Source organism: Hippoglossus stenolepis, chromosome 13 (assembly GCF_022539355.2).
Source record: "Hippoglossus stenolepis isolate QCI-W04-F060 chromosome 13, HSTE1.2, whole genome shotgun sequence".
Lineage (NCBI taxonomy): Eukaryota > Metazoa > Chordata > Actinopteri > Pleuronectiformes > Pleuronectidae > Hippoglossus > Hippoglossus stenolepis.
This window is the reverse complement of record NC_061495.1, coordinates 21,021,825-21,049,284: the sequence shown is the minus strand read 5'-3', so window position 1 is coordinate 21,049,284 and position 27,460 is coordinate 21,021,825. Positions and strand designations below refer to the sequence as shown.

General features: G+C 41.6%; 1 protein-coding gene across 4 annotated transcripts; it reads right to left on the bottom strand.

Moving 5' to 3' along the window:
- Window positions 1-543: 543 nt before the first annotated feature.
- zmym2 (zinc finger, MYM-type 2) lies at window positions 544-27,460 on the bottom strand. Of its 4 annotated transcripts, none has more exons than XM_035174128.2 (26): window positions 27,349-27,460; window positions 19,470-20,207; window positions 18,928-19,096; window positions 17,162-17,316; window positions 16,609-16,757; window positions 16,272-16,434; window positions 14,920-14,982; window positions 14,213-14,425; window positions 13,126-13,276; window positions 12,753-12,868; window positions 11,974-12,099; window positions 11,382-11,532; window positions 10,926-11,098; window positions 10,673-10,838; window positions 10,267-10,295; window positions 9,895-10,036; window positions 9,492-9,613; window positions 9,205-9,355; window positions 8,487-8,729; window positions 7,274-7,398; window positions 6,995-7,187; window positions 6,750-6,892; window positions 5,770-5,884; window positions 4,355-4,597; window positions 4,103-4,235; window positions 544-3,596 (listed from the first exon to the last, which is right to left on the bottom strand). In XM_035174128.2, the coding sequence occupies exons 2-26, from the start codon at window positions 20,190-20,192 to the stop codon at window positions 3,359-3,361; spliced, it is 4,395 nt and encodes a 1,464-aa protein (XP_035030019.2). In that variant the 5' UTR covers window positions 20,193-20,207; window positions 27,349-27,460; the 3' UTR covers window positions 544-3,358. The 4 variants fall into 4 exon arrangements, with proteins under 4 accessions (XP_035030019.2, XP_035030020.2, XP_035030022.2 ...); XM_035174129.2 differs by lacking the exon at window positions 27,349-27,460 and adding an exon at window positions 26,396-26,700; XM_035174131.2 differs by lacking the exon at window positions 27,349-27,460 and adding an exon at window positions 26,139-26,370.

Sequence of the window (27,460 nt, the reverse complement as noted above, 5' to 3'; positions counted from 1 at the left end):
ATTTGTGTCTTGTTCTTATCACACATGCATGGTGTCATTTTATTCAGCACAAACTCAGCTGAAATAAAGACAGCCACTCATGAATATGTACATATTTGTATTTAGTCTCTGCTGTTTTTAAAGGACAGTTCAAGGTCGTACAAATATTGTTTTATTTGTGGTCAAAAATAACAGCATTGTATTTACATGTCAAATATTTTGCATATTTTGTCATGAAGTCTGTAAACTACTAAAATATGAATAATTCTGTTTAGAAAATGTATGTTAACAGATATAAATCACTATATACACTCAGGGTTTTTCTATTATAATAAAGTTGAATGAAAATGAATCATGTTCATCATTTCACAGATGGACGGGCTAAAGATGACGTCGCTACTTTTTTAAACAGCTTTGGAAAAACTTTTTATACAGAGTTGAGCACGATTTTCATCTCAAAATTACATGAAATGAAACTTCTCAGCTGAAAATGTTATGCGGTGAACCAACCCTTATACGTACATGTTACTGGCTTCACTACAGGAAAATAAAAAAGGAGTCTGGTTAGAAAATGAAATCATTTATTTAACATGACCGTATCAGCAGATCAGCCCACACACATAGCATCAGACTCAAGTCACAATCACTCACTTTCAGTATTTACAGATAGGCACATTCACATTAGGCATTGAAGCCAGCCACAGCAGCTAATGTTTAGGTCCAAACCTGTGGCAGGTTTGGTCGCTGCCTCGGAGTCCAGCAGGGGAAAAAAATAACGGCTATTTTAAATCAAAGGGATCTTCGGATTCAGGGTCAGTTTCATTAACTTCCACAGTCAAGTGTAAAAGTTTGTTTAATCTTCTCCCATTAAATCCACTGTTTGCACATGTTCCTTTAATGACACGCTGCTGTTCCAGACCATTAAATGCACAAAATAACAGAACAGCTGCTCTTTGGGTAAAATAAAACTTTTAAACGATGTGACTGTGGAGGGTGTTCCTAATATTCTGAGCACTGGTTGTGGAAGCACACATTTGTAAAAGGTGTAAAACTGTTGCTGTTCTCCTGGTTTAATAGAAGTAGAAAACAAATTCCCTCAATTAATATTGACTTGATTTTAACTCAATGACACTTTCTCCAATTTATTGAAAGACAATTCAAATGAAAAACGAAAAGTAAAAAAGGGGACGTGTATAAAAAGGAAAAATAATGATACAGTTTAGTCCATGGAAAAAACTAAAATTTAATTTAAAACCAATCCTTTATTCTGATATAAGCCTTGCCTTGTAGTCCTGTAGCAATTAACAACTTCTGGGTATTTAAACTAAATCAATATTTAGTGCAAACAACTCATAAATACCAAGAAACTACAAACACGGGGACAGAAGCAGAAAGGAAAGTCCGAAAAACAGTCTGTTGAGCTCTGAATAATCAACATCCTTCATGTTTAGCAGGTTGCTGCACAGAAACCCTTTAATGGACGAGAGAGGCGAGGTTGCAGCGGATTTTCAATGAATGACTGTCGAAAGAAAATGACACCTATGAAAAAATCCTAAATCCCCAGATGATGCAGTCAAACTAATAAAAGGGAAATAAATATTCAGTCTTTATAAAAAAAGGGTTTAAGCTGAAGGTTTCAGTGGGTGTGTTTGTCAGTCTGTGTCGATCTGAAATAACCGTCTTGTTTCAGAAGATATTTACACTTCAAAACAACCCAATCTGGGCTTAGTACGCACGTAATGCTACATGGCATGAGTGAAGGTTCCCCTAGTGTCCTAATAAAGAAACGCAGCATGTTGGTAGGTTACCACGGCGAGTCAGACCCAGTAAGAGACGACTTGAGGTGTAGTCGTCTGTCTTTCTGGCCTGGGATCGTCCTCTGTGGTGAAACTGTTTCGCCTGAGAGCAGAACTGACAAGAGGAAGAGCAGCAAGGAGTGGGATGACGAGGAGGAATGAAAGCAGCCCAGAATAATGGAGATGTGTGACACGGAGGACCGGGAGGAAGATGGGTTTGAGACGCGTTTAAGAAAAGTCAAACTGCAGATTTTCATGATGCACTTATTACTTAAGCCTGATTAAGGTACAGACCACCACCCTAGACCCTAGAAACCCACACCAGTGATTTGGTTTATTTTACCTGGGCTTCCGTGTCATCTCCCATGGCTGCTCTCTAAAAGTGAAGCCAAAGCATCTCGTTTGCCATCTAGCGTCGATAAACCCTGCCTCCTCCATGTTATCAGATGGGACAGGTGCCAAAAGTAACAGTTGTGAGGGTGTGCACAGCTTTTATAAAACTCTATTAAACCACCAAAGCTACACCACTGCTTCCATGTAATGGTAGAAATGTTCAAATATCAAAAAAAGTGAGGAAGCAGTGGACAAAAGCTCATTGTTACATCACTTGTGTTGTCAAAGATGTTATTTAGAGTTTAATCATTCATTCAAATAAACATTTGCGATATAAAGTGACACTTTCTGTCAAACACAATCAGTGGTTAAGTTGGGAACACTGGTTGACGGTGGCCAGAGAAAATCATTTTACCCGTGGCGGTTCCATTTTTCACAACATGAACATGTATGTGACTGGAATTAAGATGGAAGTTCTACCTACCAACTGTGACATTGAAACTTTGACCTCCTCCGCTGGTTGTCGCGTCTGACCCTTTCCTCAGCCTTCTCCCTTCCTTTTTGATTCACTTTGTAAGTTATTCTAGACCTCATGTGCTCCGCTTGCTCCTTTTCATCCACGGAGCGATGGCGAGGAGGACAAAACAGCTGTAAAGGAAGAGGAAATAACTCCATGGCTTCCTGTCCCTTGTCGTCTCCTCCTCCTGATGAACTTTGTTAAAGCATGATTCTGCATTATTGAAAGCTCAAATATCTGTACGCTGTTTGTTTGAGTACTAAAACAAGCTACATGATCAGAATTGATGGCAATGCACAACAGGACCACCCCCAAATATCATGGTGATAACCGTTAACACTCAAGTTTTATACCTGATTTAACTCAGTTTGAGCAGAACAGATTACAGCTCCACCACCTTCATCACTTCCTCCTCCAAACTAGATCCTTACATCAGGGTATCTCTGCCTGTTCCTCCTCCTCTGTTTAATGACTGGAGAGATAATTGTGTTGTTTAGCTTCATTACTTTCTCATCCTGTTTGTAACTCAATCAGCAGAACGAAGAGTTGATCATCACCACCACTGTCATCATCCTCTACCTGTTCAGGCTTCCTTTTTGCAAACATCCCTCACCCGGAGGAAACAGCAATTCAGCAAGGAGGAGCGTACACAAGCTACTAGTTAATCTCCTTTTCCTCCTCCACCTCTGCTGCTGACTGTTCAGGCTCGACTAACAGATGTCCAAAGTGACTGCTACACCCCCCCAGCAGCTTGAGCCCTGTCGTCTTCCTCCTCCTCCTCCCCCTCGTCTTCTTCCTCTAGTCGTTGTTTGTCTGTGTAAATGTCCCTGACCAGGAGGACTCTGGTGAGGAGGCTCTCCAGGATACGTCGCTCCAGCGGCATGGAGGAGAAGCACAGCGGGTCGTCGGAGTTGCAGGCCGGATCCGGCTGAACGTAAAAGATGTCTAGACGCTCCCGCAACAACGTCGGGCTGAAGGGAGGAGAAGGGAAACACAGATGGAAAAGAAAGAGAAAAGTAGGATAAAAGGGAAAGAGAAAGAGACATTAACAAGAATAATCAAGAAAAATGACAAAATGGGGGAAATAAGGAAGAGGGGTTAAAATCAGATATGAACAACAAAAGGGATTGAATGAATAGAAGGGAGAAAGTAAACATGGTTAAAAGAGGAATGAGAGAAAGAAGAGGATGGAAAAAACAAAAGGATTGGACAGAACGGTCGGAAAGAGAGGGAAAGAGAGTGAATACATTTTTCTGAATTTCCTCTTAAATAAGTCAGTAAAACTTATGACACTGTTTTATGTTAAGTCCTCATCTTCAAAACATCAACACTGTGGTTCAGGATGTGAACAGCAATGAGTTATAATCACAGGACTTCTATAGAAAATGTTTTATTAGGATTTCATGGATGTGGTGATGTATTGTATTAAGTGTATTTTACTAAAGAAGTCAGTTGATCCAGAAGATCTTAAACCCACCACTTTGATCTGTAGAGGTCGTACAGGTGACACTCGTGCTTCTTAACCGGGCAGCGAACAGTTGAGCCTCCCGAGTCGTCGTCCTGATCGCCCTCCTCCAATTTCCGCTTCCTCTTCCTTGACTCCGTTTGTACTAAAGAACAAAAAAAACATTTATGATTTGTATAAAGAAATGATTCAACTACATTTAATGATACAATATAAGAAGATCAGAGCTGGATGACACTGCCATTTGTATGTTGCCGGCCTCACCGTGGTGATCCTGAGAGATGGAAGGCACGCGGATGCAGACGTTTGTCTCCTTTGTGACCGGATGGACAGTGTCAGGGCCGTAGACGTTGGCGAAGGAGAGGCGGAGGTGCTGCTCCACGGTGCGCAGGCCGAAGTATTTGGTGTTCAGGTAAACCAGCGAACGCAGCAGAGCGGCCGGACTCTGCTCCCCGAGCTGCCGACTGCTCCACAGGCTCTGCTCCTCCACTCTACCCCACAGAGAGCCTGAGGAAAATTAGCCAAGACATAAAAATCTATTCTAGGAAACAAACTGGAGCTCATTATTCAAGATGTCAGTGTCAGGACATGTTTCTGGAGACTCTATTACGTATAGAATTTACCTCATAATTATCTATAATAGATACAATTCTAACAGAAATTAAGAAAATGTTAGTTGCTGCAGTTATTAAGCATATGTTTGTTTATGTTCGAAAGAAAACATAAGGAAGTAGGTTAATTAAAAATAGTTACCCTCAAAATAATATATTTCTCTTGAAACACCAACACAAATTATGCAACTCAGATTCTTCATAACTGAATATTTTGGAGTGGCTTGGCATATATCAGTAAATATTAATTAAATAAACATGTACGCTTCCTACTCGCTGAATTTGATGCTTACCTGAAGTTCTCACATATTTATTTCAAACTGAGGAGATGATTAATAGATACAATTCACTGAATGCAAGAATATTTCACAGACCGTTCCAATTTCAGACAACTGGACATTTAAAGTGAAGCGACTCACTGAGGCAAATTTTATTTTCAATCAGAATATAAATTTTTGCTCGACTTTCTAGAAAACAGATGGATATTGATGTCTTTTGTAAACCATTTTTCACTTAGAAAATAATTTTACACATGATGACCAGGTACATACTTCAAGCACCAAACACTTTCTCCAAGTCCTTTATATTTATTACCAAGTTGTGTGGACCTTTCTTATAAATATCCAGTAATTCAGTGCCTTTCTTTGTAAACATCCAAGATGACCGCACCTTGTTTGTGTTGATGCAGTGTCCTCATAAGTCTTTTCAGTGCAATCACGGTAAATCAGGATGTGAACAGCAGAAGAGTTATAATCACTGGACACTGCTCAGAATAAGAAGCAACACTAGTTTTATTAACAGTGCTGTGCCACCAGCTGGCGCCAAAGACCACATATATTCAGATGGAGGATTTTCCTTCCAATTATCCTCCTCTCGAAATCACGAAAACTACTTGGAAATACAATTTCACTGGATATTTTATTCCTTTACTAGTTTCTTCTTATCGAGGAATTATTTATTGATTTTGTGGGAATTTTAAATTGTGGTCAAATTTGTAACGAATTCTTAAAACCTGGGAGAAGTCTTTAGCTATTGGACAATGAGTGAACAGAGGTATACTCCTCTCACCATCAGGAAGCACGCTGGGCTGCCAGTCCTTCAGCACTTTGTTCAGATCCTCTCCAAACTGCTGGTAGCACACATCACTGAACAGGTCATCCGTCCGGCCTTTGGCATGAAGGTGCTGCAAAAAGTAAAAAACAACACTCACATTTAAGTAAAGGTCAAATAATTGTGGTTGCCCTGAAACAAAAAACTTTAGCGTCCTCATATTTAAATGATCATCACTGTTTTCAGGATGTGAACAGCAAAGTGTTAAAATCACAGGACACGACTATTGAAAGGAACTTCCCAGCAGGCCTAGAAAAAACCTATTCAAGTGTTTTAAGTCACAAAATGTGATTAAAACTCAAATAAACCAATCAAATCTTTACATCTTGTTGTTTCTACACAAACATTTAAATCATTCTTACATTTTTCTGTCAGAAAAATCCCAATCCAGTGGATTTTAGAGAATCCTGAGCTCCACTGTGAAGCCATGCTGCTCCCATGTGAGAGAAAGGGGGATGTGAAGGAAGTGTGCACCACTAATGTCTTCCCTACGGGAACCACTCCCTCTAAACTTAGTTCCTACCTCCAAGTGGCTGCAGATGGAATTTCAATAAAACGGAGAGAAAGTCAAAAACCTATTCGCTTCAATTTATATTTGTTTAGCTATAATATAATTTAAGCTTCCATTGTTAATTTGTGATACTTTGAGAAGTGTAGATGTTTTTTAAATCTTATAAATGACTTCTTAAAAATTCCTTGATCCTATAACGTTTTATTACCTTCATGTGTTGCCTGATTTTATTTTTAATTAATATTGCAATGTTACATTAATTATTTTAGTAGCGTATTATTTTATTATATAGTTATTATATAATATAATTGTTTTATGATATTCAAACATGAAAAAGACAAGAACTATGTTGTATAAAGTTTATAATAATAATAATAATAATAATAATAATAATAATAATAATATTATCAGGGTCTATAATACCAACCTGCTGGATCCCCAGACAGAGGTAGAGGATACTGTCTGGAGAGTAGCGCTCCCCATTGGACCGGCAGACCTCCCTGACAAACCGGGACAGCGCCCCGTTCAGCTCCTCCGAACTCAGCGACAACAGGTTACTTTTTGACCGAGCTACAACAGAGAAGAAGGGGCACGAACGCTGTTAGCAAACTTGTCCTACGTGTTTTCAAATTCAAATGGAGTCACATACATTAATGATCGGGGGTAGCTCACCTGGTTTGGATCCATCTTTTACTTTGGTGTCATCTGATTGGTGAGAACGAGACAGTGCCCAGCGCTTCCAGGCGTTGATGCCATAACGAGCTTTGAGTGGCAGCGATCGTCCCCCTGAGCGTCTGCCCGCTGGATTGGAAGAAGAGGATGAGGCTGAATCTGAGCACTCCTCCACCGCACGCCTCTTGTTCCCCTGTAACACAAACACACCAGTTACTACACAGTAAACTTGAATTGGCCAAAAACAGACATGTCGCAAGTGTTTGTGTGTGTGCATACTAGTCTCATGGGCAGGGGTCGAGGGGCCAACTCTTCCGACTCCTCCTTCTCTTCTGCTAGGACTGGAGGTAGAGAGAATCCCATGTCGTCGTCCATTCCCTCGAAGACCGGAACAGGGTCTGAGGCTAAGACAGGAAACGGCATCTGTTGTATTATTTTATATAAAGTGAAAATATAAACTGTGATATTGTGACAGAGTCTGTCAGGGTTTGCCTTTGCTGACAAGAAAGGCCATAATATCATTGCTTCAACCCACAGTGGGTCTCCATATGATCCTGGTTCAGTAAGGTCAAGCGAGTGACAGGTCAGTGGAAAAAGTTACAAAGAATAAAAATAAAAACTGACATATTCCTGTTAATGACTTCACACTCTCTCCTTTACAGTACGCCACATCTAAAGGCCTCTGATTTGACAGAGGTGATGACAGTAGGTCCAGAAATAACCAGTGGGAAGAATTTTAATCTCAATTACTGAACTGATCCATTAAACCCATGCAGTCAGATGTTGTTACATAAGAATGAGAATGACAGATGGACAGATAGAGAGTGATGGAGACAAAAGCTGCTTTCAGACAGTCCGGACATTTTCCTGAAATTGTCCTAAGGGGCTGTACGTGAGAACACAAATGTCTGAGTTAATTGCTAAAAACATTTTCAAGAACTTTTCCAGCGGGCCTCCTAGTAAAAAGGTCCGCAAAATGTCAGAGTAAGCCCATGTGAGTATACAGCAGGAAAATGTCGGGAAAATTCACAGCGAGCAAGTTGACATATTGAAGACATGTTTCTAACACGTGACGGAAACTGGAAGAATATAAACATGTCTGTATGGCAAAAGCGAAGCCATGGAAGACAATGTGATTTCTGCAGAACAATTTTTACATCATGTCCTCCCTCCTGCATGATCTCCTTGTGCCACCCTTTGCCTGAATGTTCCGGATATTTCCCTGTTGTGAACGTGTCTATCCCCGACAATCTTCTGCCGTATTCTTCATATGTGTGAAAGTCAAACTCCGCAGAATATCCAAATCCAATTTTAACATTTACGGCTAAAGTGACTGATTTGAAGTCATGAGCATTTCTTTTACTTGGTATTCAAACTTTTGTTAACACCAAAAAACTGTGACACGATGTCTTGTTACTACATGCCTTTCACACGATGACACAGATTGTTCCTGACTGAGCACTGATGGGTATAGATATACAGAGGTGTTTACCTTGAGGGAAGTCTGCCTCCAGGTCCAGGTCTGGCTCATACTTCTCTTCCTCCTCCTCTTCTTCTTCTTCTTCTTCCTCCTCCTCTTCTTCTTCTTCCTCCTCTGCTGCTGCTGCTGCTGCTTCTTTGTCTTCCTCTTTCTCTGAGCTGCTACCGGAGGCGTCCTCCCCTTCAGACTCCCTCTTTAGTTTTACCGGCTTCACATCTGAAACCGAGCCAGGTGGCTGCTCACTCTCATCATTTGCTGCAGGACACCAGGACATTGTTATTAGCTGAAGTGTTTTCAGATGCTTTGAACTTCACAAACTAATTTCTTTTCACTCCTTTTTGCATCTGGTTGGATGCAGAAGTTTCAGTAACAATTATCTATTAACCTTTGCTGATAAAACCAATAGTATCTGGATGTCTACACAAGTAATTAATATATAAGTTATTAAGTACATAAGAAGCATTTGTATGTATCTGATGTTTTTACAGTTTCCAAATAATCTGCTATAATTGACTGACTGAATTGTTATATTTTGAATTACAATATGAACCTTCAGTCAGAAAATATATTCAGTAAAAGCACAAAACCATGACCTTTATCCACATGTTCTTCTTCTTTTAATGTCTGACTCTTTTCAGCATTTTACAAAAACATGCATGTCACTAGATAATGCCCCTGCATTTAATTCAGTACATTTTAACTCAGACATTCAACTCTCTCTCGAGCGTACCTGGCTTCTGCTCCTCTGCGATCATATTCGCCAGGGAAATCAATTCGGCCTCCAGAGAGTCAGAGGCCAACTTGCTTTTTAGATCACGGATGGTCTGGATGATCTGTTCTGCCCCCTGCAGGGTGGTGGGCAGGAACACAGGCACAGGAACCTGGATCGGGCAGGACATAGCTTAATAATCAGACGACTGAAATTTTCAAATAGCAAGCTACCAGAATTTTTACACCATAGTATTCGGCCCTTTGGCCTTTTAGTATGGACAATCCACACGAGATGTAAAGTCTTACCGGAATAGGCAGAGAGATTGGACAGGGAGTGATCTGGGAATACATATTCATGGGCATGGGGATGAAGACAGGCACAGGTATGGGTACAGGAACATACTCCCTCTTCACACCATCGTCTACATCTGTGGATATGCAGAATCATATATGCAACTCAGCACATGTATCAATGGGTCATGAAGTGATGATTTTCAAGGGCAAAAAGCAGGAATTTTCAGTATCACAGCCTTGTTGAGCTGTAACTATTCACTCAAATCACTGGAACTATTATTCTCTTTTACTTTAATGAGACTAACTTTAGGCCTCTCGAATGCTTGAATGATGTGTCAAAATCATGTTATTTCCCTCTAAGCATATTCTATGTTTCTCCCCAGATAAATCAAAATGTTTCAATTTGTAGCTTTACCTGTCTGTAGAAGTTTGCTCTGCATGTGTGGCTTGCAGTAGGTGGCCTTGGTCAAGGTGAGCGGTTTGCAGAGCACTGCCTTGTTCTTGACATCTCTCATCAAACCTCCACCAGCGTACGCTACAGTGCCCTGGTTCACATGCTGCAAGACGGAAAAGAAAAAACATACGGTTCTTACAAAAGGATCTGTAACTATAAATAAAATTAAAAACAAAAAACCTCAGTGTACAATCAAAATGAATGAAAAGATTGTATTTGGTTGACAAAATGGTTATATGGTAGGAAACAGTTTAGAGCGAATAGACACTTGCAAACAAAAATATTTCAAAACAATCTGTATGGTAGTGACACCTTTTCCACATTCTTACTTACCCCAGGTTTGGCCCCTTGCGCTTCAGTCCCTGGGAAGAGAACAATTTAATTCATCACTTCTCTGCCTAGTGAAGAAATTTGAGTGACACAAAAGCTTCATTCCAATCTGGTATTAACATCAGCGTGCATGTAAAAACACAATCTAAGGTTAGGTGTGAACTGACGTACGTATGTCCACGTGTGATATGAACACCCAAGATGCATGTTAACACCAGATATGAACATGGCGAACAAGTAACGTTAGCAGGCAAGCATCATTTTATACTCACTATGCTCCAGATAATAATAATTCCTTAATACTTAATCTTTGAAAAATATACAAGGACCATTAAGCAAATGCTCAGGAGGGTAATACGTAGAAAGACGCACACTAACACACACAGACCTGCTCACACACACTTAGTACCTAGGCGGGAGTTCTCAGGTCCTTTCTGTGTGACCATGATGGGATCGTTCTGTTGGCAGTAGAACTTCAACAGACACTCCTGGTCACAGAACTGCTTCATTTCTGATCTCCACATCACAGACTCTGTCAGGTTACCCTGCACCTTACAGCAATCACACCGTGCCGCCTAATGGACAAAAATTCACAAAATAGTAATTATTTATTTGACTTTGCATGATAAAAAATGATTATGATACAGCGAGCATGAGCAGACCTTGTGGTACCAGTCGTGGAACTTCTTGGCACACGCCTCGCTGCAGAAGTCCCGAGTCATGCCACCGAGCTGCCGGGTCAGAGCTCTCTTACACAGCTGGCTGCAGTGGTTACAGCTGACACACTTCAGACCCAAACGCTTGATAAAGTCCTGCTTGTATAAGAGTTTACAACCTGGAAAGTGAAACAGATAGAACAAAAGGAATAAATGTGTCCCCTGGAAACAACGTGACAACTACAAATCCTAGATATAAGAAGATATATAAAATCTAAAATATATGGCAACAAAATGGTTAAATAGATATAAAAGGCATTGAAGACCTGTTAAAAACATGGGAAACCCCACGGTATATGATCAGCCTGTTTGAAAACATAAAACTACATTTAAAAAAAAACTATCTGAGATTTATCAAGTGTCCTACAGGAGAATAGAGGACAGATTAGATCAGATAAGTACCTTCACTGCAGAAAGGTCTCTTGACCCCGGAAAAGTTGACCGTCTCGTGTAGCGTCTTCTCCTCTTGGCAGTACTCGCAAAACGTCACAATGCAGTGGAGCTTCTTGTAGTCCTCACAACACGTCTTACTACAAAACTGGAAGACTCTATCCTGAAGACAGACACATTAGAGGTATTCTCAGTTTGCAAGCATGGGAGTTTTGAAAAGTACAAGGTGCTACTGTGGATGAAATAAATCGATTTCTCTATAACTTTTCCTCAGTCCAACAAACCTCTACACAGTGCCTGAATGAGAGTCCTGTCTCATATCAAGGTAGACAACTAAATATTTTCATCTAAACTGATTACTCACTTGGTCTTATAATAAATCAGAAGATAGTAAAAACAAACAAAAAAATGTCCCATAGCCCAAGTGGACATTTTAAGTTTTGCTTAGAAAATGACTACAAATAAATGTCCCTTTGATCTAATTCTTTCGGCTCAAAGTAGATGTATCACAGTTTTATTGTCACTTTACACCATTTCTGGAAGAAAAAGACCTTGACTGGGTGCCTGTGTGTCTTCATTGAAATCAAACAAAAATGGGTCTCACCTCCCAGTCCAGAATTTCAGGTTTCAAACTGAACGCTCCTCGACAGTAGTTACATTTCAGCTGGACTGTGTTGTTTGTAGTGGAGAGTGGCGTCTGTCCGTTTGTGGCTGTTTGAAGAGTAGCATTCTGCAATTACCAAAGGAAAAACACATGGAGAAAATTCAAATTTTTTGACTTGTTGACTTGCAGCCAACATGTCTAATGATCCTGAAATATCTTTATAATTGATATATTGAGCTAATTAATGAAGCCAATAAACACTTATATCTTAATGCACACACACTAGCTTAACACATGATATTATTTGCTGTTATTATATGAAAAGAATCAGATTTCTCGTTAATATGTAGATTTATGCAACATGGTGCTAAGATGCTAATCAGGTCATGGACTCCACTGAGGGAACCTGTAGTGGTTTACGTTTGTGATGTGAGCTGCTGTTTTCATGAGGAAGCGTCAAATGGGTTTTATTTTAGCAACATTGACAATTATTCCTCTCTGCTATAATTACACTTTATGTCATTATTGATCTGAAGAAAAATTGGGACACACATTTTCAAAAGGAGCACCAGTTTGGAATCTATTTTGATCCATTTACCTGAACTAATTAATATATGACATTCTTATTATGCCTGTATGCTTATTTTAGCAGCAACGATGGTGTTTATTCATTCAACAATACTAACAGCACCAGTGGGATGTGATGCCCACCAGTGAGACCAATTAATCTCTATTTTAAAATTTCATCAATTGTGTCATCTAGACACTAGCGCCCCCACCTGGAACTTGGTGACACATTGTGAGCTGCAGAAGTTGAGGATGTTTCCCTCTGGCAGCGTGGCCTGGTACTGCGGTAATGAATTCCTCTTACAGAAGTGACATGAGGGTTCTGTATCTGCACATACAGACATTTGACATTAAAACTCACATAAAATAAAATATTTCTTTGTTTTTATTTTACTGATAAATAACTATTTCTCCTACTTGTGAATTTAACAGTTAGTAAGGCTCTTTGGTTTGCCGGGATGAATATTCTAATAATGAGACAAGAACAAACCGCTTAACTAAAAAAAAGAATCATGAACCCTGAACTTGGAAAGGTTGTGGTTCAGATATTTTCAGTTTCATAGTCTATTAACTCTTGTGACTCACTGATGAAGGAGGTCGACGTCAGTTTGCCCTTGTTCATGCAGTTGACGGAGCAGAAGGAGCACATGGTGCCAGTTGCTCCGAGGCTGTGGAGCACCTCGCCCGTCTTTATCAGCGTTTTGCAACTCGCACAGCTCGCAAGTTTACTGTGGGCCTGAGGGACAGAGGGGGAAAACATCACTGTCTGGGAACCATTTTCTCTGAACACCACTGAAATGAGACAGACCCCAGTGGTTTCCTCCATTCATTAGTGAAATGTCCAATAAGCTGCCGTTACCAAGCAACAAGAACTATTGCAACCTTTAATTTCTGGTTAATATTTCTCAGCAACAAAACATAGCTGCAACATATCCAGCAAAAACTGTATACAATAAGTAGTGGTTTGAAAGGAGATCTAGAGGTGAGCTGAGCACTGATTTAAATTGAAGCCTACATGCAAACACCTCGTCCATCTACCACTGTGACCCCATCAGCCATCATCTTTAATTAAAAAGAAAAACAGCCAACTCACAAAGTGGAACCAGACATGCAAATAAATATTGCAAGGAAGTACAAACATCCCCAAAATTTGACAATTGGAAGGATACAAATAAAATGCTGACCAAAAGTTGTGGGCAGTTGTGTGTCATAAATTGACATTCATGTTCACTAATTATTGAACTGAATGTTTCTTTCATCTGCATTTGCTTTTATATTTTATTAATTCATTCCATTATTTATTTCTGTGCATATTCTGTAGATAAACTGAGCCCTGGTTGAACCTTCTTTCAAGGACCATTTGTTGTCTCACTTTGATATTTATTTCCTATTATTAGCATGCCCACTTTTTTTTACATATTTTAAATGCTTCTCAGGGCTTAGTAACAAGGCCAGATTAATGATGTTATTTGAGCTGTTGTGGGGTCAGTTTCCTGGCTGTGACGAGGAGGCGGGGTCATCACAGCTACATACAAAAGAAACTTTGACATAAACATAAGAGCAGAGCTACAAATTTAAACGTATATGGATGAATGACATTAAGGTATTGATCATTCATGCTCCAATCAGGGTAATTTTACACACATGCATTGTGTGGTTGAGGCGACAGTACCTGCTTGAACTCCCTGATGCAGGTGTGACAGCAGAATCGTTTCTGTTGGCCATCGACCAGCAGAAAGTGGTTGGCTGATGCTCGGGTGGGCAGGTAGTCGCCACATTGCTCGCAGCAGTTCATGATCAACCCGTTGGCCCTGCGGTAAACGTTGAAACACGCGTCGCTGCAGATCTTGTGGGTCACAGTCTTAAAGCTAACCTCGTGCCGGATCTGTAGACAGAGAAAAACACAAAGGGGGCACCAGGGGCCCGATTAACTCATCTTCATTTAGCTTATTTTTCAATGGCACACTGCTTCTCTACCTGAGAGCCACATACTTAACTATCACACTTTGTTTCACTTAATTTAAGTGGAGTTCTAGCTTAGTAGGAAAAAAACATTTTAATGGAAATCTAGCAGTGACTGAAAATGCCTCTTGCATGTACTCAACAGACTAATTAAAAAAGTTAATAAATACATTTTATCTGAGCATGAATACACACAACACCACTGAGAAACTCACTCGCCATTTCCCTTCACCACACATCTATGACTGTGTTTACATGCTATACAATCCCATACTACTGGGTGTTTGAAGTATCATATCCCGAACTTCAGTATCCTTATTCCGGTTTTGTAAAACCCAATTTTACTTGCTGGTGTACTCCGTCAGGATATTGGTGCCTGTATACATCTTATCCTGGTTTCTGACCACTGCTGACTACCTGAGCAGGTGTGGCTTCATCCACTGCGCCCTGGTTCTTTGCGGTGGTGGTGACAGCACGACACTGGCCAAAAAGGAAGACATGTTTTAATATTTGCTGTCGCTCTTGTCTTCCATTGCTGGCAATAAGGTGGAACGGCCAAATCCGTAACACGATGTTGACATTTAACAGAGCTGAGCCCCCTAGTGGCCTCATTTTAACGTAAAAAGACGTCGGCGTGAACGACACACAGTTATAGCTAACAGGGATTCTTGTATTTATCATGACTACGGGGATATGAATAACCAGATTTCTCAATGTTCCATATAAACATTATGTCCCAAATATGATGAAAACTGGGATGCACCGCGTAACTGGACTAAACGCAGACACCTGGCAAAGATGACAGCTCAGCACAAAGAAGCAAAACAGGCCAAAAATTCAAGACAAAAAAGGCTTTAGGAATCAACAGGAAAGAAAAGTAATACTTGTGCATACATACAGTAAGTGTACTATGTTTATATGCTATATACCATATATGTAAAATATGTTCTTTGAAATGAAAACGAAATCAAGGCGAAGGAATAAATAATGCACCTGATTTACATGAAGCCACAAATGCAGATAGCTGTGGTTGCTAGGTGACAGTAGTGCTTGTTAGCGATGAAATAATGAGCCAGAAAATACCATAAATAAAAATCTCGTCCTGCCACAGTAACTGAATGGTTCCTGTATTTTTTTGATGGTTTAAACACTGGAGCATCTCCTGAGTTACGTAAGAAATGAATTCAACACAACCACAATCCTTCATTGTGAGGTGGCAGGGACTACTCTCCAGTTTCTGAGACAAATATTCTTGGTGGCCATGGACACTGGCTGACTGAAAATGGGTGCAGGGAACAGAAAGAGAGGAGTAAGATCAATGATTTCTTTGATTGTACTTATAATGAGGTGGAACTAAAAGTAGGTGTTAGCAACTCTTTGCGTTTAACAATGGATGACTGAACCAATCAGGAAGTGAATGCAGGTGTCTGTGTCGTCATTTCCAAAAGTCTCTGTTATTGCCTGCCCAGACTTAAATGAAGTCCTAGTGTTTTTTAACTAAAAAGGTTCCGCTGTAGGGGCTTCAAAACTACAGAGTTGTAAGGATGTAGTAAAAGATGCATGATGCGTATTTAAATCTAAAACATATTTATGTGGATGTAGCTTAATATACTGCATATTCAGAGGATATAGTACTATTAATACCCCTCAATCCTACGCGCTGTTCAATTCGTCATGTATAGAGAGGCAAATACATGGCTTTGGTTAAGAATGTCTGGTAAATGGTCGAGAGAGGGGTATGTGTTGTTATGTGTGTCAGACAGACTGACCTCTGTGAGTTGCCCGCAGACAGTACATTTGGTTTTCAGGCCCGATTTGGGCGGGTTTTGCTTGTTCTCGTATGCGCCTAGGCAGCCTGTGCTGCAGAACTCCTGGAAAGACTCGCTGGAGTCAACCTGGGCCACGATGGTACCCTTCATATTTGTGATGTCCCTGAAAAACAGAAAAAACATCAGAGTCCAGACAGATTAGCATCAAGAGAAAATGTACATCAGTAAGTAAACAAAAAATAAATTGCTGTGCTTGTGTTGAAATATTGTGTTTGGCACCAGCAAAGATATAAAAGTTTAATTAATAAATAGTACAGCTTATTAAGTAAAAACTCACTTTTTGCACATAGTGCAGCTCTTCTTGGGGGCAGGTTTGTGTGAGAAGGCAGAGAGACAGGTGGTGGAGCAGAACAGGTGAGTGGAGCCTTTTCGTTGGTAAGCCGTTTGGCCTTTCTTCAGAGGCTTTTTACAGTTAGCACAGGTCACCTGGCATAAACAAACACAACAGACACAAGAGTTTTAAAACGGCAATGAGATGACCTAACTCCATTAGCTGCCAGTAGAATCCTTCTGCAACAGCCCTGCAGGTACATGTTGGTCAAGTAAAACTGTGTGATTTGAGTTGTAGCTTAATTACGGAGCTACCACTGTTCAGCAGCATCACTTTTGAATCTGCTCCACTGATGTCTCATAGTTTGTTCTGGGGAATACTTCACTGCTCACACACTTTCAATGAAGCAGGTTTAACAAATATGATTGCCGCAACTTGCTATATATGTTTAAGTAATAGATACAAAAGCTGCATGGTCCAAACTTCTAGTTTGTTTGTCATATAAATGCACTACACTCAATGTATCTAACAAGGGACCTGGATGAACAGAGTGGCTCACCTTGACCGTCCTGGGCTGTGGCTGGGAGCCTGAGGATGAAGTTGATGAGGAAGACTGGCCTGGAGGTTTGGGTAGTGAGGTGGCTGGTGACGGAGAGTCCACCCCGGTCTGTTTTTGGTTGCGGGGGACTGAAGCAGATTGAGAGATCCATGAATCTGCAGGGAGGGGAAAGGAACTAAGTTAACAGCTGTCTGCATCCCACAGGTCATGGTTTTTCTGAGTAATTATTTAACAACCATGACTTCCTTTACTTCAGAAGTCTGGACATGTCTACCTTCCCTGCAAAGATTATATATTTGGCATTTCTGGCTTTCATTGGACATATGATGGTAGAGAAGAAGATGGAAAACTAAGGGAGAGACATGTGGAATCTAACCAGGTGTGTGTCTTAACCTCTGGGCTGTCGGGGTGACCCAGAACAAAGCATTTAAACCAATCAGATGATAAATTATAAATTTTTACAACTGTTTTACAATCCTGGGACAACTGAGAACCAGGAATTGGCATCATAGTTAATGTAAACACGCCCAATGCATCTTGTCACAAGTCACACAGCTTCACACTTGTGTTGCATCTCAAAACTAAATCCGTGTTTGCGTTTTTCAGAAGATGTAATGCAACTAAATACATGATTCTGAAGCAGTGACTTGACTGCAGACATGAAACTGTGACACATCCAGTTTGTGTGAAGAGCACCACCAGAGTCAACAGCACCATCTGGAGCCCGTGCAGAGCGAGACAGGGACATGAAACTGTCTCAGGCTCGGTCCCAATGACCCACTTTTTCAAATAACAGACTTTCAAAGCCTGTAAGTCTATGAGGGCTCATGACTGAAAGTGGCTGACGGTCCACTTGGAAAGTGTTTAAGCTCTAAGGTCTGCAATGCTACAGCATGTGCTTGAGGCAATTACCCACAACTCACAGTGTTATAGTTAAAAACAAGTATGACACGGGAGAAGTTGGCAGGAACAAGTTTTACAGAGACTCATTGTGTTCTGAAGACAGGATTTTACAAGATGTTGTTCTATTTTCCTCAAGCGTATTGAACTCTTGAACTCATTATTGCTTCAAACACAGGAGATATTTATTATCAAGCTGAATTAGCCATCAGTCCATAACTGAGAATGCAGCTTATTGATAGTCACACTACTTGTGGACTATATGTGGACACATGAATAGGGCAAAATGGGTTATCATTGTGTCAGTTACATTACATCAACAAGTAGGAATTTACAAAGCAAGAGTTCAACACATCTGAACGGGGCAGCACATTATGTAAAATGGCCCAGAGGGTCGGTCCTGCAAGATATCTGGATAAGTATTAAAATATTAAACTGTTTTTTAACAATATGTGAACTGGATTTAGACATAGTTGGGGTAATGGATTGGATGCAGAACCAAGCTTTCTGGGTGCAGGCAAGTGCCGGTTTGCAAAACTGGACCTGTGCAAGACTCTGTCCCACAATTAAGAAAGAGGAGGTAAATGAAGGACAGAGCTTAACAGCAATCTCACAAAACGAAGCTTTGCAACAGAACAACAAAGATTTTACATTAACACAATCAGGAGGGGAACAGTGAGAGATAGAGGGACACAGTATCAGTAGAAGCACCATGCAGGTTCCTACAAACAAAACGCAGCATAAACATTTTGTGAAGTTCTTCTAAGCTGCACACTGTATAACAGTGAAGTAGGCCAGAGGTGATACTTAATTTCCATCACGAATATAACATTTTACCTCTATTGAACCTGTAATAAATTCATCACCTGCTCTGTTGTGTGTCCCAGTGTCTCCATTCTGTACCAGCTGGCCCATGGGGCCCGAGCCCCGCCCAGGGTTGAAGGAGGCTGTTGGTCGGCCAGATGGGGTGTCGGGATTCAGGCTGAAGGCGTTGCTTATCTGCAGGCCATTTTCCTCCACCTGGCCTTCACCTGCCTGGACACACAAGTTGTTTAGGTTAGGTTTTCACCTTAGTGACAAAACATTAGAAAACAAAGTGATGACGAAGGAAAGACAAGTGTGCAAAACGTGCACTGAATCCAACCTCATCCAACTAAAGGAGCTGCCAGTGCATTCTAGATAAATAAATATTGTAGTGCAGCATCATTACTAAGATATTGTTGTTCACTGTCCCAAGAATAAATCTGCTGAGCCAAAGAAAAGACTTGGTTTCACCAGCAGAAGACATCTCACACGTTTCTGCCTGAAATGACCAACTTTTCATTCAACACAGTTTGACAGAGTAGAGGTGACTGTAAAACAGAAGACAGCAACATGATAAGATAAAATCTGTTCTGTTGATCCTCACCGCTGTGACAGCTGCCACTCCTCCCTGCAGTGATGTCACCGAGGTTATCATCAGGTTCATGTCTGCCTGGACGTCTGCTGGATGTGGTGGAGAATTTTCTGCAGACTCTCCTTTCTGGCTACTGGAGCCCAGCGTGGTGACACTGGCGATCCTGATCTCTGAATCTGGTTCGGTGCTGCTGAGTGCACCAGGCGAGTCGGATATGGAGGTGACTTCAGGAGGCGCTGGTGAGGAGGAGGAAGTTTCTTTCTGTTCAGAGTCCTCCTCATCATCAATGACAATGGGCTCTGCTGCTGTGGTTGGAGGTTTTGAAAGTGATTCCACTGTGGATGCGTTGGAAGACGCAGGAGGACTGGGGGTCTTGGAAGGCATCGCTGCAGTGGACATGTCTACAGATGCCACATCGTCAGTTGGCTCGAGGCCGTCTGAGCTGGGCGTGTCTTGGGAAAGGCTTGTGGCAGAAGGCTGGGGAGCGTCCTCATCCTCCTCCTCCTCCTCCTCCTCCTCCTCCTCCTCCTGCTCCACCAGAACCACATCATCATCATTGTCCTCTGTGCCGCCTTCCTTTGTGGTTTCATCTTCTGTTACCATGGAAACTGCCTCCCCAGCCTCCTCTGAAGGGGGTGTGGTTTGTTGCTCGTGGGAGGGAGTGGCATCCATGGGCTCCACCTGCTCCCCTGCCTCTTCTGCGATGGCAGGGTTTGGCTCTGACTCCCCGTCCATTGCTAAGGCAACCACCTGGCAACGCAAACAAAAGGCAGTTAGGAGACAATTAGGTGAAGCCTGCACCAGTGATTGGTTTTATGAGGTCTTACAGCTGTACAGGTAGCTCAGGTATCCCCAGAGACAACTTCCCCCACACAGCTTGGTGAAAACTCTGCCATTGTTATAGCTACCACCTCAGCATCACTGTATGACCATCACTGGATTATTTTCTCATGTTTGATGGTCATTTCACCCATAATCTAACCTCTGGGAATTTATTGGCCCATGGTTTCAGGTGACTGACCGTTTAAAACATTTGTCTAATTATTAACCAAGCACTTCCCAGATATGAGCCTTTAATTTCAAACTACAACTTGTTTCCTCTCAAATGAAGCTGAAACTCTGATTTGTCTTGATGCTCTGCTTACAATGAAAGCTTCAGTGATTCTGGGGTGGTGATGTAATCCATAGAGGTCCATTCAAACGTCATGTGTTTAAGGAAACGTACAATAGTCACACGTGCTACCAAGAGAGAAAAATGACAGGACAAGAAGCAGATTTTAGTCTTCCTACTTCTCCTCTCTATTTGATATCCATGGTGCTTAAAACAAGTTCATAATTGAGCTTCTATCAGAATCAATTTGCTGTGATGTAGGTGCTTTTTTTTTTTCTTCTTCCCAAAATCAAGAAGATTTATTCAAGGTTGCTTGTTTTATTATATTTGACCATCAGTCCAAAACCAAATAAATCCAGTTTATTGTCATTTTAATTGCTTATTTTTGCTTGGAAAAATGACATGACATTGATTAGTCTACTAGTTGTTCTCTCAAATAATAAATCAATTGTTTATTCAGGGTTAACTTATTAAATAATAAGACTTAATGATTGTTCTGACATTTTAGGGTTAGGGTTAACCAACGAATAGTCTAAAACCCAACTACCTAGCCTTTATTTTAATATTCCTTTTAATATCGTATGATGAAGAAAATAAATTGAATTACCTTTATCTTTAACCTTTGTAACGATTTGTTAGGTCCTCAAAAAGTTGAGAATAATTGTTGAGAGAATGACAGCCAAATCAGCTCTGAAACCTTAACATTTGATCTCATAGACATACCATAATAGACAATTGAGGTTTTGTTTCGTCATTGACTGATCTGATTATTCTCTCGATTAATCAACAAAATGCTTGCTCTGTAAAATGTGACAAAATCCCATTTTCCAGAGAGCAAGATAACATCTAGTTTTGTTTAACAGTCTAAAACCAAAGGATATTCAATTCATGAGTTATAAAATAGAGACATTTTGAAAATCCTTGTACTGGAGAAACAGGAACAAGCAAATCGATCAATCAGCTAATCCCTATAGATTTGATTTTGTTTAGTGATTCGTCTATAATTTATTTTCTCGATCCTATCATTTGTTCTATAGGATGTCAGATAATCTATAAAATGCCTGTTTAAGATTACCACAGCTCACTCAGATGCATTTCTTTGTGCTATTTCTGCTTGGAAATGACTTAAATAATTAATTACATATTTTTTTTTTCGATGGGCTAATCATTGCAGCTCCAGTGTGGAGGGATGGTGAAGGGCTTTGAGCTCCACAGTCAAGCCCTTCTTTCTGATTGCAATTACCCCAGGAAAACGCCATGAAAGGGGGCAGCTAAAGCTCAGCAGATGCAACAGTAGAGGCGACGTCGCTATGGCTGCCTCCCAAGAGCTGCTACGTGCCTGCCCAGCAACGGGGGCAACTGTGCTCCTCCTCCTCTTTACATCTCTCCGTCACATCCTCCTCTCTTTCTGTTCCCTGCACCTGCTTACCCAACTACCCTGCGCTCGACTCCTCCTCTTACCTGCTGTCTTTCACAAATGCCCCCTCACCCCACCCAACCAACCAGCTCCCTCCCGACACGTGTGACGCTCCACACAGCTTCTCTCTTGTTGTCCCCGGCAACCAGTGAAGCTACACCTTGGTTGCTGTGGAGACGGTGAGGCCCACTACTACCACAGGGACGTCAATGTGCTTAACATCTGGGTGCTGATGAGTTGGCCAACACAGTATTTTAACCATTCAGATATCACCCTATATGATAAAGAATATATACACTAATAATTATCTAGCCTTTTCAGCCTTTATTATTTAAATAAATATATATATATATATATAAGCTGCAGAAAATAGATGGATGGGGGCAGGATAAACGAGTAAAAAGTAATAAGTAAAATTATATATTTCAGGTCCACATATGAATATCAGATATGGGGTCTGGAACAATATTTTGCAAAAAGCATGTTAAGAGAAAAAACTATATTAATCCACATTAGATATAATTGAAATTACAGTCTTCATCAAGCTATATACATTATCTAAGACCTTTGTAAACTACATTTTAGACTTTTATACCTCTTTACGCCTTTAAATATAGTAGAGTTACCAAATGTGGTCTTCTGTATTGCATTTCTATCATCATCTATCAAAAAAACTGGAAATAAAATAAATTTGATAATGATTTGGTGCCAGATTAATGATCAAACATTTCTTAAAGCACTTCTGGGGATATCTGCACTTTCTATGTTGAGTCAAAATCTCCTTTTCATGCAAGTGATACTGTGAGCCACACATCACATTATGCTGACAGCTGCAGCACAGAAACACAAACACATACAGAGAAACAGGTACAAACCCACAGACACACTCCTGTGCAGAGAATGATCTTTGCAGCTCTATGCTCTTCACCCAGAACAGGAAAAGCCTGAAAGCACCTGAATTCAGCCTTTAGAGCTACAACACAGTCCCTACCACAGAGGAATCCAGGGTACTGCCATGACAACACTGTGGCGGCCATTTTGGCCCCAGCACTGTGGGGTGCACCGATTAAAAATCATGGCCCTGTGGTCATACCTGGGGGCAGATAGGCCTTCGCGAGAACAAGTGCAGGTTTTCATATTTTACAACTGCAGTTTTCACCACACGTTGGCTTCATGACATTCTGTGGTTTGGTATATTTTTACTTCATTTCACATAGGTGGCCTTTTGGTAAGCGAGTTTAGACTTTCCCGATTTAAAAAGGTGCATTGTGTAAGTTTTCTCTGCGGCCGAACATGGTTTCTTGTTGGGAGCAGGTGGTGGTGAAGGTTGCTTGCTAAGAGCATCAGCCATTGTTCCCTTGACAAGACGAGAGGTTGAAATACTGTATGTTCTCTGTGTGCAGTAGTACCTCTACAGGGCATGTTTGGAGACTGACCTGGCCCGGCCAGGAATAGCATGCTAGCTTCATAAATGGAAAAAGAGTGACGAATACAGAAGCAGAACAAGGGTTAACTTTGGCGTTGCTTTCCACAACCAGAGTAAAGATATGAAGTTTGATGCTGAACATGCATGTTTCTGTTAGACTGATAACTGTTAATGTTAGCTATGTTGCAATTAGATCAGATCACCAATTGGCCAATAAAAGCCTTTCACAGATATTAGTATCAGTGTTTATATTTTACAGAATAAACAATGCAGAAAATATTTCTATTTATGTTTATTTTAACATAAATTTTTGTTTTTTGGTTGCATTTGTTTTCTTTTTATATATAGTTATACTAAAGTTCATGGTTTAACTGTAAAATATCAAGCCTCAATTACATTACTTTGTCATAAGGGTTTGATAACAACTCAGTTTTACATACATTGGCTGATATATCGTTATTGTAAATTTTGCTCTAGTACCAATAGCAAAAACCTTCATAAAGCCCCTTTAAATCCAGTCAGTCTGAGCTGAAGTTCTGTCCACATCAGGTGAGTCTCACCTCCCCACAGGGCTCACTGAAACATCACGTGGTCACAAACTGGGACACGTCTTTCTATGTCCAGAGATCTTTTCTCACAATAAGTATTTTAAGAAATAAAGACTCACAGCTATCTTTAACTCCAACACTTTAAAACGATATTTATTTTCCATTAGTTTGCTTTATGCATTTAAAAAAGCAGACTACCTGGGATGACTTTGCTTGAGGCCTACTTAAAAAAAAAAATTAAAGCAAGTCTTTGAGTAACAAACTAAAAAATATTACCCAACACCTTCTTTTATAAAAAACTAACAAAAAGAGGCCAAAATCGATAAATATGAATTGTTTAAATAGTGATAAAAATAAATATTTAAAAGGAGATTTACAAATATGGCCACGCTTTCAATGTCAGCTTTTGGTTTGGTCAGTTCCAGAAAGTCTTTATGTTCAGAAGCACATCTGCTGACAACAACTATGTAACTGTATAAAATGCAGTGGTGACACGGACTGGAAAACCTTTAACATTTAATAGGATATTTGCTCATTAATAACACACTTAACCCTCAAATGCAAATATTAAGTTATAGGAACATGTCTGATGGACTCACCAGAAATCAAACTTAAAACATTAACACTTGTATTCACAGCAGGTTGGGTAAACAGCAATAAGACACTTGGAGCAGGCCCATACATTCAGAATAACATTATCTAATTTTTGTGTTAAACTCAACCTCTTTTGTAAAGTGCATACTAAACTACAATAACACCATTGTTGGGGACGACTAGAAAGGCTGCATCACTACTGAGAACCAAACGTGCCTCTAAAACCAAATTAGAGATATTCAGCTGAACACTGTAAGATAGGGTAAAGCAGGAAATCATGATATATGGAAGTATTGGGGGTTTTCACTATTTGCTAAAAATAGTAAAACGTGAAATGCAGATTAGTTTTCTGTGAATTGACTGAAGAATTGTATTTCTGCTCTCAAGTAGCTGAAGTAGATTAAGACCACGTGAGGCTAAAATAGATGTTTGTCATTATTTGACCTTTCTATTAAAGTTAAATTAAATGTGTTTTGTTAAGAAATGTAGCAGTTAAATCATAAGGAAATGTCACTTTGTTACTCCAGGTCTGTATTTTTAAATAAAAACACTGAATATAACACTACACCACAACTGCTGCATGCAGTCAGGCTGGGCAGTGAACCAGAGCTGTGAATAGTTTGCTTTCGGACTGTTAACATGGACTTGACTGTAAAACGCTGAAGCTGGAAGAGGAAGAAATTGCTCACAGTGGTCACATGACAGGAAGCAACAACCTAAACAGCAGGGCATTCAAGATCAATAAGATGTTCTCTGCTGTTTAAAAACATGATTGGATTTCAAATCCATCTGTGTGTGTGTGTGTGTGTGTAAAATCGGACTCCAAAGTTTTATTTGAGAAGATATATCTGGAAAGCACATGTGTTAGGGTTATAACACATCTGCCTGTGACTGTGTGGTCAACTGCTGTCAAAATACATGGAGGAAACCTAAAGGCACCCTTCTCCATGTGCAACACCTCCCCAAAGCCAAGCCATGCTGCTGCAAAATAAAGATGCATCAGTTTTTCGGGGCCTGACAGGAGGGAATCTCAGTGCAAAGCGAGGCTCTGGTCTAGACTCGGTTCAGACTGCATTGCAGAGCTGTGAGCCAAGCTGCACTCACGTGGATGAGAGGGGGAAATGAGAATCCAGCATTAATGAGCTCTGACATGCAACCTGGCTCCCAACGTCAAAACCAGGTGGAGGAGGAGATGGGTGAGCCTGCCCCCATGCAACAAACCCCCCAGCAGACCATCACCTCTACATGGGTGCTCCTCCTTCACCTAGCCAACACCATCAGCAGGCGCAGGAGGTCAACTGACATATTATCCCACAAGGTGGAGATATGCAGCCGTTTCATAATTTAATGTCTAGCAAATTCAAATGAAACGCATGAGGACATTATATAAGGCTTATGTCACTGTGGGGTGGTGCGTAATGCGCAGCCACGGGAGCATCTTCCCCCCAAACCAGCTGAGGGGCTAGCACACAGTCCGGTTACCTGGCAGCTGCATGTAAAGCCTGACTGTTCTGAGCTCCATGCAGCTGCTGATCTGCTGATCTGGAATAAGGTTAGAAAATCGGCACACAAGGGCGGACTGTACCAAGCTTCCAGGGCAGGCTGGTGTCCCCCCGGCCGTGCCCTTGATTGTCAACCCCGACTAGAAGCTGAGCTCCACGGCGAGGACCACCACCACAGCGCCAGATCCGGGCCAGGCACACGGTTACCGCTGGGGGGGCTTTGCCTCGACCCTGATCCGAGCTCCTCCCCTCTTCCCCGGCTGCAATATTCCCCAAAACTTGGCTCTGCGGCGCCGATCCAAAAACTTTAACAAGGAGCAGTAAACAGAACCAGCACTACCTGAGCTGCGCAGCTCTTCCATAAATAACCCGGGTAAATGAGGGGGTCGCTCGGTCGGTTGGCTCCCGAGTTACGGTCCAGGAGAAACGTGGTCCAGGGTGTTCCGTTCCGCTGCGCTCCGTTCCCACCCCTGCTCCTCCTGGCGCAAACGGCGATTGGATTAGCGGCGGATCGAGGGGAGGAGAGCAGACACAGACTGCGCCATTGTCAAAACACCAACTAAAAAAAAATCATCTCAACTTATTCGCTATATAAAAATAGCCTGGATTCACACAGTGACACCAACACAGCCCCTGGCTGCATGGGGCTTTAACAACCACCAACACCCCCACAGCTCCTCCGGGGTATTTCCTCTAACCACACAGGCGGCTGATCCACCACACTTGCCCCGCGGTCCGAGCTAAAAACCCCGGTTCGTATGATACCTGTGACGCCGGGGTTTTAATTGGAAAGTTGCACCGCACGCACGGAGTCCACCCTGGCGCAATCAGGGGCAGGTACACCCGGCCGCCGCTGGGGGCGCCCTGCGTATCACATGAACTGTGTACATTAGAGTCATGCGGGGGTAAACAACGGGGGGCAACCGGAGCCCAGCACCGGGGTGTGCATGCGAGTCTCCCGGTGGTGAACGTGATCCAAAGCCGGGTACAATCCCAGCATTCAACCGCCACCCAATTTAACTCCCCCCCTTCCTTCCTTCCCCAGCGGAGAACAGCACTGCCTGGTGTCCGCCATTAGGGCTCCGTAACAATACTGGAGACTAGAGGCGGCAGCAGCTCCGGAGCCCAGCGCACACATCTGTCTCCTGTCCCCGCTTCATGGAGCCTGGACGCGGCCCCTCGCCCCGGTGTGACCCCCCGGGGCGAGGCGCTGGGCTTCTGCCGGTCGCCTCGGCACAAGTTCCCTAAAGTTAGTGTCAGTGAGGTGCGAGTGTGGAGCAGAGTTTCTCTTACCGGAGCTGAGCGCCACAGCAGCAGCGCCACTTTTCTACCCGCACGTTAATCCCGCCGAGCGCGTGCGCACTACTTTCCACTCTCCGTCCACAGATCGTCCGCGCGGAGGAGG

Excerpts from the sequence above, each read along its gene's own strand:
- zmym2 (XM_035174128.2), bottom strand. The coding sequence starts at position 20,192 with ATGGACGGGGAGTCAGAGCCAAACCCTGCCATCGCAGAAGAGGCAGGG. Across the intron at positions 10,839-10,925 it reads TCCACGACTGGTACCACAAG|GCGGCACGGTGTGATTGCTG; the intron begins GTCTGCTCATGC and ends TTTGTCCATTAG. Across the intron at positions 7,399-8,486 it reads GGAGGCAGACTTCCCTCAAG|CCTCAGACCCTGTTCCGGTC; the intron begins GTAAACACCTCT and ends TTCCTGTCTTAG.